General features: G+C 50.6%; 1 protein-coding gene across 1 annotated transcript; it reads right to left on the reverse strand.

Annotated features, from left to right (window-relative positions):
• MYMX (myomixer, myoblast fusion factor) lies at positions 1-243 on the reverse strand. Its single transcript, XM_075554089.1, has one exon. It carries the CDS (start codon positions 241-243, stop codon positions 1-3), a length of 243 nt encoding a protein of 80 aa, XP_075410204.1.
• Between the last annotated feature and the right edge of the window lie 18,043 nt (positions 244-18,286).

The following is an 18,286-nucleotide window of genomic DNA, read 5'->3' on the forward strand; positions in this document are numbered from 1 at the left end:
TCACTTTGGTGGGGCTAGCCTCTCCCTTTTCTCTGAGCGGGCCACTCCGGAGGCCTCTCCAGCGTCGGGCGGGTGTCTCTGGCTGAGGACAAAGAGCAGACAGCCCAGCAGAGCTTCTCGGATGTCCTGGGAGCCCAGCCGTCGGGCGAGGCGGCGCAGCAGGGGCAAGAGGTGCTGGCGGGCCAGGCGGGCAGCGGGCAGCAGCAGGCGGGACAGCAGCACCGAGAGCAGCGGGACGGGCATGGCTGGGATGGCGATGGCAGAGGCAACCCGGGCTCTAGACTGGCACCCGTCCTGCTCCTCCCTCACCTGGCAAAGACAGGAGCAGGGCAAGATCCACTTCCACCCGCACCCCAGTCCACCCCTTATACGCCCTTTTGCTTTCTGAAATTCCGTTCTCTTGCCAGGGTAGCTCCCAGGAAGGTCCCACCACTGTCCCAGGGGGAGACTGAACCAAGGGAACAGTCAAGCTGAAGCCAGAACCTACAGCGTGCTGTCCCCAGTCTCCCTGGACTCCCCCCCCTTCCTGTACTCCCTCAGTGCCCCTTCAATCCCAAAGGCACCCTCCCCCCAACTCTGCCAATTCTAAGTTCTCTGTGGAAGGCCCTAGACTCACCTGACCGGTCAGCCTGCCTCCCTTCCCCTTCCCGCTGCTGCTCAGGGGCAGCTCTCACCGGTTACAACTGCCCCTCAGACTCAGTCTCTGGCTGGATTTGCCTACCAAGGGGACAGCTTCACTGCATGCCCCGCAAGCTGCCCCGCCCATGGCAGTTGGCTGGGGTGGGGGCACGGGTGGCTATAAGGCAGCTGTGTGCTGGCACCTGGTCTATTGTGGGGAGAAGTCAGCTGGGCTGGCTCCTTCTTCTATGGTGGGAGGAGGGGACAAGAGGGAGCAGATGCCAGAACTTCTTTCTGTCCCTGGTGTGGATCACAGGATAGGAACCTACAGCCTGTTCTGATTGTAAGGCTTTGGGTCCAGTGCCCTCCAGTATTGGCTCCAGACCGCTCTGGGATGAGTAAATGGAATGGGTCAATCAATGTACGACATACATTTGCACATCCAAAGCTACAAGCCTGTGGCCCAGACACATATCTCAAGACCAGAGTGGAGACTGGGCCCCAGACAGCTCTGTGGGCCCACTCCTGGAGGTAAGCGTGGAAGCACAGCCCTCTCAGAGCTGGGCACAGGTGGGCAGAGCTGGGCAGCTCTGCCATTTGTGGCTAGGAAGAAAAATGCCCACTTTAGGCCTATTGTTTTCCCCTGTCTCCCCCCCACTTTCTTCCCCAGATTAAATGAGCTATAGAGACTGCATTTTTTTAAGGTTTCATTTTTCCACTTCATTAAATGGGTATAATCACTGTCTTGCTAGGCTCAGATGGGAGGATCCCTGGTGGTGTGGTGGGTTATGTGTTGGGCTGTGTACCACAGGTTAGCAGTTAGAAATCACTCCTTGAGAGAAAAGCGAGACTTCCGACTCTCAGACAGACTTACAGTCTCAGAAAATCATGGGGCAGTTCTGCTCTGGGTCACTATGAGTTAGAATACACGTGATGGCAGTGACTTTGTTTTTTGGGAGGCACTTGAGGCTCAGACGAGATCATGATCTTTGGGAAACCATAAAGCCTAAGACAGGGGTCCTTAAACTTTTTAAACAGGGGGCCAGTTCACTGTCCTTCAGACCGTTGGAGGGCCGGACTATAGTTTTAAAAAAAACTATGAACAAATTCCTATGCACACTGGACAAGTCGACAGGCAGGACTGGCAGCGGTGGCCCTGTGCCACCCCTCTGAGTTCATTCCGTTCTCAGAACTGCCTTACAGGGGAACAGTCATTGTGATCTTTGTGCAATTGAGGAAGCAGCAATAAAGGAGGTTAAGCAACTCACTCAGGGTCACCCTGTAGGTAAATGGCTGCAGATCTGCCTCTCCTCAGGGCTTCCCTGGCTCTGGAAAGGTCACTGCATCTCTCTCGGTGGTGTCGACAGATGCCATCAAGTTGGCTCCATTGCCCAGTGATCACACACAGGCAGAATGGCACACTGCCTGGTCCTCCGCCATGCCCCCAGCTGGTCCTCTGCTGGAACGTGGTGTTACACTCCACCAGTCTATCTTGCTGAGCATCTGCCTGCTTGTTGTTGGTTGGTTTGTTTTTTTTGCTGATCTTCTATTTCTCCCAGCATGATGTCTTTCATTCTATAGGACTGGCCCCACCTGATAACATGTCCAAAGTACAAGAGACAAAGTCTCACCACGTTTTCTTCCAAGGAACACCCCAGCTGTATTTCTTCCAGACAGACTGGTTTGTCTTTCTGGTGGTCAAGGACATGGAACATACTTCCTAATATGCGTACAGTCCTCTATGGTGGATTATACATATGGAATGCACTTCAGTAGTCGTCACTCACACCATAATTCAAATGCAACAGTCCGTCCCCAGGCGTCCTAACTCACGTCCAGTTTTCATGTGCATATGAGGCGATCGAAATACCATGGCTTGTGTCAGGTGCACTTTAGGGGCCAGTTTCGCTCTTGTAACAGTTTAAAGAGATTGTGTGCCGCAGATAGGCCTATCTATCTATCTATCTATCTATCTATCTATCTATCTATCTATCTATCTTTCCCCTTGACTCCCGATTCCATGAACATTGTGCGTCTGAGTAAAATGAAATCCTGATAACTTCGGTCTTGTCTCTGTTCATCCTGCTGCTGCTTGTTGGTGTCGTGAGGGCTTTGATCGGCTTCATACTTAGTCCACACTGAAGGCCGCAGCCTTCGGTTTTCATCAGTAAGTGCTTCAAGCCCTCTTCACGCTCACCAAGCAAGGCTGCCAATTCGCATACTGCGGGTATTTAGTGCCCCTTCCTGCGATCTTGAGATCCTGATGCCACATTCTTCATGTAGTCCCGCTCCTTGAATTATTTACTCGGCATACAGAAAGCATACACCTTTCCTGATTTTAACCTGTGCAAAATCCCCCTGTTCTGCTGGAATGACTGGCTCTTGGTCGTCACCCGGTTCTCCACGAACACAATTCAGTGTCCTGGAATTACCATTCCTCACAATGCTCCGTGTAACTAGGATCCACCCAGTAGAATGTCTCTGCATCGTCAACAGAGCACATCTTTCTGCTGTTGTCTGTTTTCAGCCCCAATCCATTTAACTCCCTCAAGGATGTTCCTCAATCCACAGACTCTTCGGAATCGTGCTTGCGTTTCAAGATACAAACCATTTTTAAATTACCTTCAGCAAAAGTTTGCTCCTGGATAAATTCTGCATTCTGTTGGATCGGGGACAAACAGGCCGAGGCAGCTGTTGCCCTAATTTCTTGCCACAGACAAGTGGGCCCCGCCAATGCTGCATTGGTCTGTTGAAACATTTCCATGGTCTCTTGTTTGTTTGTTTGTTGCTCGATAGATGATAGCTTTATCACCATCCTTATTTCCATATCAAAGTAGGACTCAAGATCTTACTGTTGACCAACATGTTTGGTTTTCCACCCTCAAGCCTTTGCACATTGTTATCTCCTTACTTAGGCTGAAATCTGGGAAGTCACCTCTTAAACCTCTCTTTCTATCACAGGTCACCCCTTTTATTAGTAAACCCCGCCAGCTCCACTTTTAACAACATTCAGCAGCTCAGCACCTCTCCCCAAGTCAACCACGATGACCCTCACAAGATCAGCCATCGTCTCTGTCTCTGGCTGTAGGTAGATGTGGGAGCTCTCCCAATGGCATCCCTGTATCTTTTCCACAGAGGAGCCAGATGATCCTTGTAAAGCAAGGATCAGACCCTCTCTTTTCTGCTCAAACCAGCTCATGGCTCTAGTCCCACTCAGTTAAAAGCAATACCGTCCGGTGATGTACAAAGCCCTTGGTAATGTGGCCCTTTGCCATTCTGACTTAGCTTCTGGTTCTTTCCTGGCTCCCTCAGCTTCACAGCGCTGGCCTCCATGCTGCTCCTTCATTGTTCAGACACCTGTCTTCTGTCCTCGGGCCTTTGCTCTGGCTGCTGCTTCTGCCTGCAACATGCCTCCCTCGGAGCCACCAGCCTCCCTCTCTCACCCACTCGAGCCTCCCAACAAATATGACCAGGCTTCAAAAGGTTCACGGACAAATGGAGGGCAAGGAGAGTGGACTTTTCCCTCACACAGCTTAATCGTGTTTAAAACAAGGCTCTGGGCACCGAGATTGCCTCCTTCCTGAGGATACTTGGTCTTTGTCTAGCTTTAAGACTTCATCAATAAATGGGTCTCTATAAATTAAAAAACAAATTAATCAGATAAATCAGATCTCTTCTCTTTCCTTTTGTCCTGCCCCTATCCTCCTTCCCTGCTTTAATTGTCCCCATGGCAAATCATCACTTGACATGCTATTTATGTCACGTCTTTGTGTTATTCTCTGGAAACCCTGTACTGCAGTGGTTCTCAACCTGTGGGTCATGACCCCTTTTGGGGGTCGAACGACCCTTTCACAGGGTTCCCCCGATTCATGACAGTAGCAACGTGACAGTGATGAAGTAGCAACGACAATAACGTTATGGTTGGGGGTCGCCACCCCATGAGGAACTGCATGAGAGTCACAGACTGAGGAAGGTCGAGAACCACTGCTGTACTGGAGTGTAAGCCGTCTCATAGTAAAGACTTGAGTCTGTCTGCTGCGGCGTGGAAAGCAGCTAGCAGTGAGTTTAGTGTCCTCAGTAAAGGATCCAAAGGCCTGGAGTTCAAATCTACCAGCCACTCACTGAAAGGAAGAGGTGCGCCTACAAATCCTTGGACTCCCTATGGGGCAGTTTTCCCCCCTGTGTCCACAGGGCCACAATGGAGGGGCTGGACAGCAATGGGTTTGGTTGTTGGTACTCCCGTTGCTTGGCAACCAGCATCTTGTGACAAGACTTGAATGGAGTAACTACAGTACCATCCAAACCTGGCCCTACGGCCCGCCCCCCCCCCCCCAGCACTTGTGCTGACAGCTTCTGCTTACTGAGCTCTCCCCCACCCCCACCCCAGCATGCCATCTAGCCACGGGAAGCCCTTGTGGAAGATGCTGGACCAACCTCCCACTGACAGAATGAGACAACACCCATGAGGAAGGTGCTCCTGAGAACAAGCAACCATTTGAAGCCCAAAGGGCAACATTTGCTCACAAGCAAAGTGCAGAGGGCAAGCAGAGCTGAAAAGGGGTGGATGGAGGGGACTGGAAACCTAGGAAGCGAGTTGGGAGAGGGCAGCTGTGCTGAAGGAACTGCAATCAATGTCACAGAACAACCCTTGCATGCTTTGCTGGATGCAGGACCACATTGCTTTGTAAACTCACCTCCACCGCAATTTGAAAGAGAAAAGAGAGAGAAAGGACGCTGCTGGGGAGGAGGAGCTGGCCATGCTGGCTGCACCAGTGAAAAAACCCAGCCAAAGGGAGAAGGGGCAGGCCCAGGGGGAACCGCAGACACCCCCCCACACACACCCACTCCAAGCCAGCTCTGGTCCAGAGGGTGGTTGCCATGGCTGGAACCATGGGGAAGTCGCACACCTCCTCACCTCCCACCCGGGTCCTTAAACCTCAGCTCCACAGCCTTGGAAGTAAACAGGATGGAGGCTCTGGGAACAATGTGAATTGGGTGCGGGTGGGTGTTCAAAAGGGAGGTCGGGGAAGGAGAGTTTAACTTCCCCTTCACCTCCTCCCAACCCTACCTCAGACTAATGGCGACCACCCCCACACCGACAGACAGACAGACACAATGCTCTGAGGGAATCTGATAGGTTTCTCTCTCCGGGACTAGATTTCAGCCTCTGTCCTTGGCTCCGCGCGAGAAAGATTTCACGCCGAAGCCGGGCTCGTGATCCAAGTGAATTTAATGAGAGTTAAAAGAAGTTTCAGGTTTTACGCGGCACCTATAGGATTCCTTTGACCTGGCAGAGACTGCCCCAGGTCACGCAAAGATCCCTGTCCTCCCAAGAAGACCAGACCACCCTCTTCCTCTCGGTTCCTGCCTTTTCAAGGGTTCCCGGAGGAGGCGTGGTGAACGACCCCAAGTTGATCCCATTGGCTGAATTGCAGTCACCCGGCCCAGGTGGGCTGCTCCAGGTGTAACGCCCATTGGAGCCCACCGGCGGGAAAATCCAGCTTTGTCCTTTGCTGGCTCTCCTGGGCATGCGTAAATGGACTTCCCAATTACCTAGGCTAAGCTACCTAACAAATCCAGGGCCTTTCCCAAGGCTGCTCAGAGCCTTTCCTGCAGAGATGAGCCAAGCTGCCTCTGAGCAGCCTCTCCAGGCTGCTTTAGCCACCCTTGCTTGGAAACCCTATACAGAGTCTCTGTATGTTGGAATTGACTTGGTGGCAGTGGACTGACTTTTTTTAAGTGCAAAGTTAACCAGGCCTATACCAGGTACCGTGGACACGACGATGGCCAATAGAGCCACCAGAGGTGACCAGCATGCGGATGGCCTGGTAAAGCTGACCTCATGCTAAGGGTTTCCTGCAAGAAGCAGGGGCAGGTTTCCTCCAAGGGCCCCCAAGATGACCTAGGCCTCTGCTGCTCCCTGCAAAGTGGCTCAAAGTCACTCAGACCTGGACCACCTCCTGGCACTGTGACCCGCCCTCAGGGCCACTCTGGATGCCGGAGCAGGCCGCACGTTGCCCAGCTGAGGGTGGTGACACCCACGAAGAACTCAATGTGAGTGGTCCTCTCTGTATTGTGCTGCGCCCTGGCCCTCCTCTCTAAAGTGTGAGTTATAGGGATACCCACAGGAGAAAGTGAAGGGCTATAGTGTAGGAAACTCAAGGGACAGTCCTACCTTGTCCTGGAGGGACAAATTCATAGACACGCATATGTGTAGGAGAAAGAGCTTTACATACAAGAGCAATTGTACATTAAGAAAGCAGCCCAGTCCAGTTCAAATCTATAAGTCCGATATCGGCCCCTTTGTCCAGTACCAGTCTATGAATTCCTCTTCAGAGTCACGCAGCACAAGCAATGACGTCGAATGCTGGAAGATCGCAGTCCAGTAGGTGGAAAGTCTTGTGGATCCAGTGGCAGTAGAGGCATCTCAGCGCTGGCAGGGGTCTCCACGTGGCTCCTTCTGCTCCTAGGCTCTGACTGCATCAGGGTAGCTTCGTGTGGCTTCTTATGTCTCACAGGGAGTGAATCTGCGTCCCACCTCCAAAGAGCTATTTCTCTCCTTAGCACCTCCAAGCGAGGTCATTGGCAGACCAAACTCCACCCCTTCACGTGTAATGCTCTCCAATTGACAACAGATTATCTAAGTGCCACCGCCCCTATGAGTTGACCTTGACTCAATGGCAGTGAGGAAGGGCACGGGTGTCGCTGTGAAGACCAGCCCAAGCCATGGCATTTTCAATGGTCTCACATGCCTGTGGAAGTTGGACATTGGAAGACTGCAGAAGAGTGATCTATTCGAATTATCACACTGAAAGTGCCATAGACCCATCAGAAGAACAAACAAATCTGTTTTGGAAGAAGTACAGCTAGAATGCTCCTTAGATGCAAGAAGAGCGTGTTTTCACCTGCCATATTTTGGATGTGATGTCAGGAGGGACCATTCCCTGGAGAAAAGACCGCATGCTTGGTGAAGCAGAAGGGAGCCAAAAGAGGGATCGACTCAGTGGCCGTAGGAATGGGCTCAAATGTAACAGTCGTGAGGATGGCCCAGGACCAGGGCAGTGTTTCATTCTGCTGTGCACAGTTGGGACCAAGGAGACGCCCCCTAACAACAAGGCCAGGCCCAGAGCTTGGCGCTCAGAACCAAAAGCTTTAGTTTCCTTCCTCTTTTTCAGATTGTATCTCCCTGGTGGCATAATGACTAAATACTGGGCTGCTAACAGAAACGTTGGCAGTTTGGCTTCATCAGCCCCTCTGGGGGACAAAAGCCCTGGCCAGCTGTCGCTCCGATATCAGCCGAAGACGCGTTCCGGGCAGTTCCACTCCATCCTCCAGGGTCTCTATGAGTCGGGATAGACTCACCAGAGCGCACTAACAAGAGTAATGCTCTCTGTAAGGGCATTGGTAGCTCAGTGGCAGAATTCACATCTTACATTCTGGGGGCCCAGGTTCAATTCCCAGCCAGTGAATCTTACATGCAAATCCCACCCCCACACCCCACCTGTCAGTGAAGGCTTGCGTGTTGTTCTGAGGCTGAATTACATTTCAGTGGAGCTTCCAGACTAAGATGGACTAGGAAGAACGGTCTGGTGACCCACTTCCAAAACCAGCCAATGAAAACCCTGCAAAATTGTACTGGTCTCCAGACTCAGTTAACTCAATGGTAGTTAACAAAGATGCTTTCAGTGTGAGGCAAAAGCCTAATTGGTTGCTCCTCAGAGGCCTGCCTGGGGTACCTGTGTCCCTTGAGAGGCACTAGAGGGAGGCTGGGAATCAGTGCTTGCTCACTGGCTTGGGGCTGGGGGCTGAGGGGCTGGGCCTGACTGGGCAGGTAAGACACTGGCCTAGTCATGTATCCCTGTCCTGCTGTCCCTGCTGCTGGGCAGCAGCCATGGCCTGCCTTTCCCAAGGATGGGAAATTGAGGGTCATGCTGACCTACAAACAAGGAGCACTGAGAGGGGCTCATCCAGGGCAGGGGTTCCCTAAAGGTCCCGGGGCAATGTGGACGCCGAGTCAGGACGCAGAGTGGGCCGGGTGCAGGGTCAGAGTCCCAACACTGTCTGAATGGAATGAGGCTGTAGCGGGGACCTGAGACCTGAAGACAGCGAGAACACTTCTTGATCGGTGGCTCCTCCGAGATAAGGGATCACACCCTCTGGGGGGATGCCACCCTTACCCACGACCACTATTTCTCTGCCTACCAACTCCAGGGAAAGACAGTCACATGAGCAGGCAGGTGGACATCAGGACATCAGTCAGCATACTTGTAGCACATGGAGACTCAGTCAGGGTGTCGAATGCTCACTGAAAGACTACCTGGGGCTGACAGATGGGGTCCCACCCCCACCCAAGAACAGTTGCTCTGGCTGAAAAGAAGGGCCAGCAGAGGGGCCAGCTGGTCTGTATAGAAGAATGCAGCCCTTTGTCCCCCTTGAAGCAGTTGTCACTCTTCCCTGACTCAGCTGACAGGCCCTAGGGGGAGGTGGCAGCCCTACCTGCTCTGGCAGCCTCACTGAAGCAGTCAGCTGTTGGGTAGCAACAGCTGCCTCCCTGACCAGGCAGAGGGAGGGCAGGGCTCTGGGTCAGAGGAAAGAAGTGCGGGCCAGGAGAACAGCAAAGGCCTCAGGGATTAAGCTAACAAAGACCGGGAAAGACAGTTGAACACATTTTTTTTTTAAACCAAAAAGAAAACCTTAGTCTACGGAGCTCTCTGTACCAAGGTAATGGCCAGGAAAAGGCACCGTTAAAGTTGTGTTGGCCGTTGCCAAATTAATCTGGAATTTCAATGCGATTCCAACTACGAACCCCAAAGTATTCGGTTTTGTTTTTCTGGTGAACTGGGCAAGCTGATCCTACATTTCTAAGAAGGGAAAAGGGCCAAGATCAACCAAGTCAAGAGTGAAGAAGACAAAGAAGAGGAGATTCATGCTGTAGATCGAATCCGAGTATGGGATTTCAAACAGTGTGCCAGAATAGAGGACAAATGACCAAAGAACAGGATCGTTCATCACAACCACGTCCTCTTGACTCACAGTGACCCTGCAGGACGCGGCAGTGTGTTTTTAAGAAGATCGCTCTTTGAGGAAGTAGAAAACCTCCTCTGTCTTGAGGCGGGCAGCCAAACACAGAACCAGCTGGGCTCCCAGAACGGGCAGAGAACGCTGTGCTCAGCGGTCGCAGGCTCCGCGGTGGAGAGGAGTTGGCCATGATGAACTTCGTTTGGTCTTGTTCATTTTTTTTCCCTTCCCGTTTGGTCTTTTTCTGAGGATTTGCCTAGCCCAAACTAGGTTAAGCCCTGGGTTAGTTCATGTGCGTTTGGGCGAAGGACTCCAGAGGAGCCAACTCGAGAGCAGTATAAGCAACAGATAGGCACAAACAGCAAAAACTGACCAAAATGGGGGCGGGGCAGGGGCAGAGGAAAATTGATGTGCGGGTAGGGAATAAGCTATAATTCTCTGCAATGAAATATGGTCAGCAGAGAAGGGACATACAGGATAAGACGAAGAGAACTGGGCCAGGGACTGCGAACCACAGGGAAAAGGGAAGCTTTTACCCTCTGTACCCCAACTGTAAAATAAATTCCAGGGTCATTTCTAACCCAAACCCCACTGTCATCAAGCCAGTTCTCACCCACAGAGACCCCCTGGCACAGAATAGAACCACCTCTTTGAGTTTGGGGGACTAGATCTTGCCGGGAGCAGACAGCTAATCTTTCTCCTTCACAGCAACGGTGGGTTCCCACGGCTGATCTTGTGGTTAACTCTTCAGTGTGTGACCCAGGGCTCCGTCCAGGGTCAGGAGTGATGTCAAGAAGTAACACTATGAAATATAAGAGCTGCTCTTTAGGAATTGGGCTCATAGACATATTATTTAATGTTTGGGCGTTGTATTTTTTTCATAACTTTTTTTTGCCATAGTCGTTTCTTAACTTACACAACAAGGTAATTGTGTAATGAATTCCCAGGTGGCCATTACACCCCCACTCCCACCACCACCACGACCCCCGTTCAACACTCATTTGAAAACTTTGGCATTAGACAAGACACCACTAAGAAACATGGAACACCGCAGGACCTGGAAACCATTATGCTGCGTGGAGTAAGCCAATCACCAGAGGGCAAGTGTTGTACGGGTGCGTTGCTGTAAGGCGAAACACCTCCAAAGACGGTACTAGCAGAGAGAAAAGGACAGGCCCCATCCATGGACCAGGAGAGGAAACGCGGAAGGGCCGTGAGGGCGCTGTGTGGGAAGCGGAAACACTAGTGGCCCACAGATGTGACAAAATCTGAACCCCCCCAGAAAACGGGAGATGCAAGATGCAGCAAAAGCAAGAGCTGCCATGTCACACCTCTGGCAAGGGGTGACCCAGCCAGTACTGGCTGTCTTAAGAGCCTGAGCACATGACTCACAGCCGCTAAGGTTTCTAGATTGGAATCTCGGTGGGAACCCCACAGAACATCAGATTGGAAACACCCTAGCAATGAATAACTCAGCGGCAAACCGGCTACAACAATGGGGAGCGCAGCAAGAATGCCCATTCTCACCACTGGGATTCACTAGGGACCTGGAACTCCTCTTCAGAGAAACTAGCCAAGAAACAGTGATTTGAATCAGAAAGGAAGTGGGGGACTGGGTGGGGGGGGCAGGTGGGGGGAATGAGTGGTTAGAACTGCTGAATGTAGAGTTGGTGGTCTGAAAGGCAACCCTTCCCCCCCGATTCATAATTAAAATTTCATGCCAGATTAAAAAACAAATGAAAAATCAGCAAGGAAGTAGTGAAACTATCCCTATTTATGGATGACATGACCCAGAAAACCCCACAGACTCCACGGGAAAGCTACTAGACCTGAAAAAGGAATTCATGGATATGGGAGGGTACAAAGCCAACACATAGGAAGAAGGGCGGTTTCTCAGCAGTGCGCATTCGGCAAAGGATGGTCTCAAGAAGCAATTGCCTTTTTCAGCAGCAACCACGATACTGCAACAGCTGGGTGCAGGGGATGACCTAATCTGGCCCTGCCTGCTGGTTTTAGTCTTGGTGATTCCAACACAGTGATTGGGTGCAGTTATGCAGACTAGGATGCCTACAACAGTTATGTAGTTATGTTATCTGACAGAGAACGGTGCTTTATCCTCCATTTCCTCGTCTATCCCTATGCCTGCGGTTGGGAAGTGACCTGTCCAGGCTATCAGTGAAGCAGGATTACGGTGGGCAATATCTTGAGTCACGACCTTACCAAGAACATGACTTACTAGGTAAGTCACTCCCCTTCACCCCTTTGTACAACCTTGCTCAAGTTTCCTTGATGATGTGGTTTGCCTCCAGTATGTATGAGAGCCCTAGCAAGTTCTCTCGTGCGCTCTAAACGCTATATATAGCTCACCATCCTCTGGCCTCTTGTCGTTGGCTCTTGAGCCAGCAGCCTATTCCTCTGACCTGATTCACCAGCAACGTCCACAGCCCAATGAGTTTGTTATCCGACCTGTCAACTGGGACTTATCTGCTCCCGCAACTACGTGGGTCAGGAGATGCCTCCAGACTGACACGTGACCCGTGAATTTTGGGACTTACCAGCCTCCACAACTGTGAGAGCCATTTCCTTGATGGTCTCCAAGTCCCGCGAGATGGTTTCAGCGAATGAGGGGACCCAAAGGTGGGAGGGAGTTCACTGAGGAGAGGAGCAAAAGCCGATGTTAGAGACAAAGTTTGGAGAAGCCGGGCGTTGGGAACATCAGTAACCTTCACCTCATAAGAACCAGCTTTGTGCTGATCCTTGGTAAATAACTTATTCTTGCAATATCTTGGAATTAATTAAACCAGGAATATGAAAGGCTCATACATGGAAAACTATAAATCCTTACAGAAAGAAATTAAAGAAGGCCTAAATAAATGGAAGAACATTCCCTGTTCATGAACTGGAAGGTTTAATATCATTATGATGCCAAGACTACACAATCTATAGATTCAGCATCATCCCCATCAAATTTCAATAGCCTTCTTTGCAGAAATGGAAAATAGAATCTTTAGAGGTCTATGGAATTGCAAGAGACCCCAAGTAGCCAACGCAATCTAAAATGAAGAAGAAGAAAGTTGAAGGACCCATCTGCCTGATGTCAAACGCACTATGAAACTCCACACCCGTGGGTTTCTGAGATGATAACGGTTGACAGGAGTAGAAAGCCCAGTCTTTCTCCTGCAGAGCTGCTGGTGGTTTCGAACTGCTGATTACGTGAATTGCAGCCCAATGTATAACCACCACACCACAGTAGCCCGAGCAGTTTGGTAAATCCATGAGACTATGGCCCTTACACATCCTTCACGTTCCTGGAAATGAACTCAGCCCCATAGCTCAACTTTCAACCAAATGCTAGGCTTATACGGTGGAAAATAGACTGAGGGACGTTTGTACTCCTTTGGACTATAAACCATATGAAACCAAAGGGGCAGGAGGGGAAAGGGAAGAAGGACAAACGGAAATTAAACGCAGGGACAGTGGGGGAAATGTGCTGTCCCATTGTGGCATTGCTCTCAAAGTCACAGCACAATGTGTGAAGGGTTGTGGCAGTTGCATAATCTACTGTCAACTTGAGCGAAGGGCTAGAGTCTAGCCTGTCAGTCAGGTCACAGCCAATGAGGCCTGTGTGTGGGAATGGCCTTGTCCTGAGGATTCTGGGAACTCCTGTTTTTCTCCCAGGAGGCAGGACACACATTCTCCCTTCAAGACATTCCTGTTGACAAGCCACATGGAGCTACACTGATGGAGCCAGTGCCCTGGAGCCGGAGGGGCCACATGAAGACCCACACCAGCGCTGAGATGCTTCCACCACCACTGGATCCACAAGACTCTCCACCCACTGGCCTGTGATCTTCCTGCATTTGGCGTCATTGCATGTGATGCGTGAATCTGAAGAACAACTTATAGACTGGTATCAGACTTACGGGCTAAAGGTGGACTCGTGGACTTGATCTGGACTGAGCTGGGGTACTTTCTTGGTGTACAACTGCTCTTTGTATAAAGCAATTTCTTTTACACATATGAATGTCTATGAATTTGTTTCTTTAGTCCACCTGGTCTAACAAAGGCTCGATGAAAAACCAATTTGCTTTGTGATTTACAAAGAGCACAATGAAAAGGTAATCCACCCCTCCACACAGCCTGGAACTGATAGAATCATAGACATGTAGATAGATGGAACAGGTTGAGAGTTCAAATACAAACTCTCTTGCCATATTCAGTTGATTCTAAGAAAGGATGTCAAGTCCACTTATTGGACTCAAAATGGATCGAGGACTGAACTGTAACAACCCAATCCATGCAACACAGAAGAACGCACAGGAGGGATGCCTCAGGGTCTGGGTTTGAACCGTGGGCTCTTGGATATGACATGGAAAGCACGAGTGGTGGAGAGCGGGTGTTTTGAGAAGGATGAGGGCAATGAATGTACGATGTACTTGACACAACTCATGTATGTATGGATAGTGATAAGAGTTGTATGAGCCCCTAATAAGATGATTAAAAAAGACATGAAAACAATAATTTATAAGTTATCAAAGGTCACAAGGGAGGAAGGAGGGAGGAAGGCAAAAAAGAAGAGCTGATATCAAGGGCTCAAATAGAAAGTAAATGGTTAGAAAATGATGATGGCAACATATGTACAAATATGCTTGAAACGACTGATGTACGGAATGTTATGAATTATAAGAACCCCTAATAAAACAATTTTAAAACAAAAAAGAGAAAGCTCAAACAACAAAAGACAAAATGCATACATTGTACGTAGCTTTTTAGAACATGAAATATTTTTGTCTATTAAAAACAAACTCACTGCCATCAAGTTAAAATTTGACACTATAGGACAAAGTAGAACTGTCCCTTGTGCGTTTTCAAGACTGTAAATCTTTAGAAGAGTAGAAAGCCTCATCTTTCTCCCTTGGAGTGGTGGGTGATTTCAAACCGCTGACCTTGTGGGCAGCATCTCAAAGCATAACCCACTGTGCCACACGAAGAGGCCATCTAGATGAGGAGAAAATTATTATCCGATAAGGATCTAATGTCCAGAATAGAGAGAGGGCTTCTATAACTCAACAACCAAAAGACAACACAATCAAAATTTGGGACGCTGAAAAGCAATGCTGGAACCAGGAGACACCTCATAACATGAATGGACAAGGAGAACATTATGTTGAGTGAGGTTCAGGTCCTCCCTCCCACTGAGTTGTTGCCGACTCATGGTGACCCTAGAGGGCAGGGTCGAACTGCCCTTTGAGTTTCCAAGACTGTCACTGTTTATCAGAATAGAAAGTTCTGTGTTTCTCCTGAAGAGCGATTGGTGGTTTCGAACTGCTGACCTTGCAGTTAGCAGCCTGACTCTTTTTCTTAGTCATTTTATTGAGGGCTCTTACAGCTCTTCTAACAATCTATACATCAATCGTAACCAGCACATCTGTACCTATGTTGCCATCATTCTCTTCTTGACATTTAAGCCTGTTGGTGAAGGGGAGAAGGGAAATAATAGAGCGTGTGGGGGGGGGGGCAAGGGAACAGGACAAGCCATCTGGAGGTTTGATGAGGTGTTAGAAGGCAGACATGAGGATCTGACACGTAAACCCTCACCTAGTTCACACTGAAAAGTTTGGGGACCAGAGAAAGGCTGTTGGACAAGGTTCATCAAGAGGTGAAAGCTGGGCCCAGCAGCCCGGTGGCTACTGTGGAGTCGAAAGGCTCTGAGACGGGGCTTCCACAGAGACTGCACAGCAGTGTCCCCTGCGGGTCCTTCCACAGCAGCTCACAGGCGGAAACCGCCCCAGGGCCAGTCCACAGAAAATGTGTCAGCAACATACAGTCCGTTTGCCCCATGGAGGATTATTCAGCCGTAAAGAGGAGTTACAAGTCCCAATACATGTTATAATACATCCCCCAAATACATCCCCCAAATACATCCCCCAATACATCCCCCAAAGCCGCGCCCTGCGTAAAACAACTCGGTCACAAAAAGACAAATAGTATACGGATTCACTTATAGGAAATATCTAAAAAAACACAACGACCAAGTTCACAGTCATCCAGTCGATTCCGACTCCTAGAGATCTTACAGGTCAGAGTAGAGCTGCCCCTGTGGGCTTCCAAGCCTGCTACTCTTTACAGGAGTAGAAAGCCCCATCTTTCTCCCAAGGAGGGATTGGTGGCTTTGAACTTCTGACCTTGTGGTTAACAGCCCAACCCATAATCCATTATGGCACCTGGACTCCATTATGAAATAGCTAGCATAGGTGAATGTACAGAGACTGAAGTTCATTAGTGACTACCAGGGGTCAGTGGTGAGGTGGCACTGAGTGTCTGGGAAGGTCAACAGAGAAATGTGGGTACAGAGAGTGTTGGTGATGGCTGTACCACCCCATGCACGTAACTAGTGTGGCTGCATTCTACATGTGAAAAACGCTGGAACAGCAACTGTGTTGTTGTACACGCTGCATGTTTACCACAAGGAAAAAAAACCAAGAACATGATATCGAGTGAAACAGTCCCATTGCAGAGCTACGTGCGCCAAATGTAAACGTCCCTTTTGGATTAAATTGTGTCCTCGCCTCCCAAAAGAAAGCTGAAGGTGCCCTAATGCTCTGTGGGGGAGCCCTGGTGGCACAGAGTGGTTCCTAGCTGGGCAGCCTACCGCAAAGTCAGCGGTTCAAAATCACCAGCCGCACCGCAGGAGAAAGTCCAGGCTTTCAAGTCCAGTAAACAGGTACAGTCTTGCAATCCCCCGGGGACAGTTCTACTGTCCTGCACTGTGCTGCCCCTGGATCACAGTGAGGTTGTGGTCTCCATGGCTCGCTGAGTGGAGCCACACCAGGACAAGGCAGCTTCTGCAAGGAGTCTCCCCAGGGGTGTCACACAAAGAACAAAGAGATCATGTAAATGTAAACGTGACCCCACCTCCTCTCCTAACCTCACAATGGGACGGAGGAGGGTCACGGTTTTGCTTTGTTTTTCAAACCAATTCTGCCCCAGCCTCCCCTCGGCCAGCAAGCGTGGTGGACGCCTCTGCTGGTGTCCACGCAGCCCTCACAGCCCACGCTCACCGGTTCTGAGGTTTGCCAAGGACGTCGCAGGGACGGCTCCACGCACAGGTCTTCAGTCAGGACAGCTTCTGCGGGGCTGGCCTGCCCCTGGCGCTCTGCTTGGGCCTTCCTCCGCTGCCGTCTCTGCTCCACACATATGACCAAGCTTTTTTGTTTCACTGATAAAGTGCCCAGAGGCACCTCACTCGTGGCCGCCAGCTACCTGCGAGGACAGTGTGAGCTCGGGCTTTGGGTCAGAGGGCCCAGCTCTGCCTAATGTCCCAGGCAACCTCCTCCCCAGCAACCCCCTCCCCGCAGGTGCTCAGCTTTCTCCTCCTTGCCCTGCGAAGCTCTCTGCCCCAGCTCTCCTTCTCTGCCAATGTTTCCTGCTGTCTCTCACCTGCTCAAACATTAGGGGGTCTCTCTCTCTCTCTCTCTCCTGCCACCTCCTCCTCCTCCTCTTTCTTCTCTTCCTCTTCTCCATCCTTCTCCCCCTTTTCCTCTCTCTCCCCCACCCTCCCTGCTCTCTCCCCTCTCTCCCTGAGCTGAGAGGTTCTCCGTGCAGAAATACCAGCTCCACTCCCCGCTCTTCTTCTTGGTGATAGTGGGGTCTCCCCTTCTTGTCTCCGGATGACTCATCTTAAGCCCAGTGGCCAGATGGCAACACTCACTGATCCAGCCCCTCCTTGGGGTTCCTGACAGTCCCACTCGATCACTGGGTGGAATCAAGGCAAGAAAGGCTACCTGATGCCATCCGTTGTGTCACAGACACAGCTGGCCACACAGGCACGGGAGGAAGAGCACGCGAGAACAGAGGCAGGTGCACCTACAAGGGCAGAGATGCCGAGGGCTGCTGACCTGTGCTAGAAACTTAGAACCCCGAAGACCATTCCATCGAGCCCACAGCCTGGATTCAGACGACAGCCTCCTGAGGAAACATGTAGCTGTTCGTCCAGCCACTCACTGTGTGGCATTGCTCATGTGACAGCATGGAGCGCGTGCACACACACACACAGTAAGATTACACAACACAGCCAAGTCTAGGACAGCCGTGCCCTGGTGAAGGCAGGAACCTGTCCGATGTCAGAGAAGGAAAATGCACTATCTTCCAGGGAGAGAGAGAGAAAAAATGAGGACAAGGCTCAGCCCTGTCAGAAAAGGAAAACTAACTATGTTCCTGTGTAAGTCTGGGTACTTTAGAGAAACAAATCCACAGAAACTCACATATGAGAGAGTTTTATATAAAGGTTAAGTGCGTATCAAGAAAACAGCCCAACCCAGTGCTGCTCAAGCTCACAAGTCCAACATTTACCCATATGTTGGACACCAATCCACAAAGTCCTCCTCCATCTCACAAAACACACACTATGATGCTGACTGCAGGAGGAAAGCAGAGCCAGTGAATGTGTAAACATCTCAGCACTGGCAGGGGTCTCCACAAGGCTGCTCCAACCCCCAGGGCTGCATCAGGGTAGGTCCATGTGGCTTCTCCTCAGGGATGTCTTGCAGGAAGTGAGCCTTGCCAGCTGAAGCAGGGAACTGGCTAAGGCAGCTGCACCCTGGTCCGACCATCAGAAAGCAAGAGACACCAGAACTCGAAAGGCGAGGCT

The sequence above is a fragment of the Tenrec ecaudatus genome, chromosome 7 (genome assembly GCF_050624435.1).
Source record: "Tenrec ecaudatus isolate mTenEca1 chromosome 7, mTenEca1.hap1, whole genome shotgun sequence".
Lineage (NCBI taxonomy): Eukaryota > Metazoa > Chordata > Mammalia > Afrosoricida > Tenrecidae > Tenrec > Tenrec ecaudatus.

Bases quoted from the DNA above. Each gene is read 5' to 3' on its own strand.
- MYMX (XM_075554089.1), bottom strand. From the start codon at position 243: ATGCCCGTCCCGCTGCTCTCGGTGCTGCTGTCCCGCCTGCTGCTGCCC.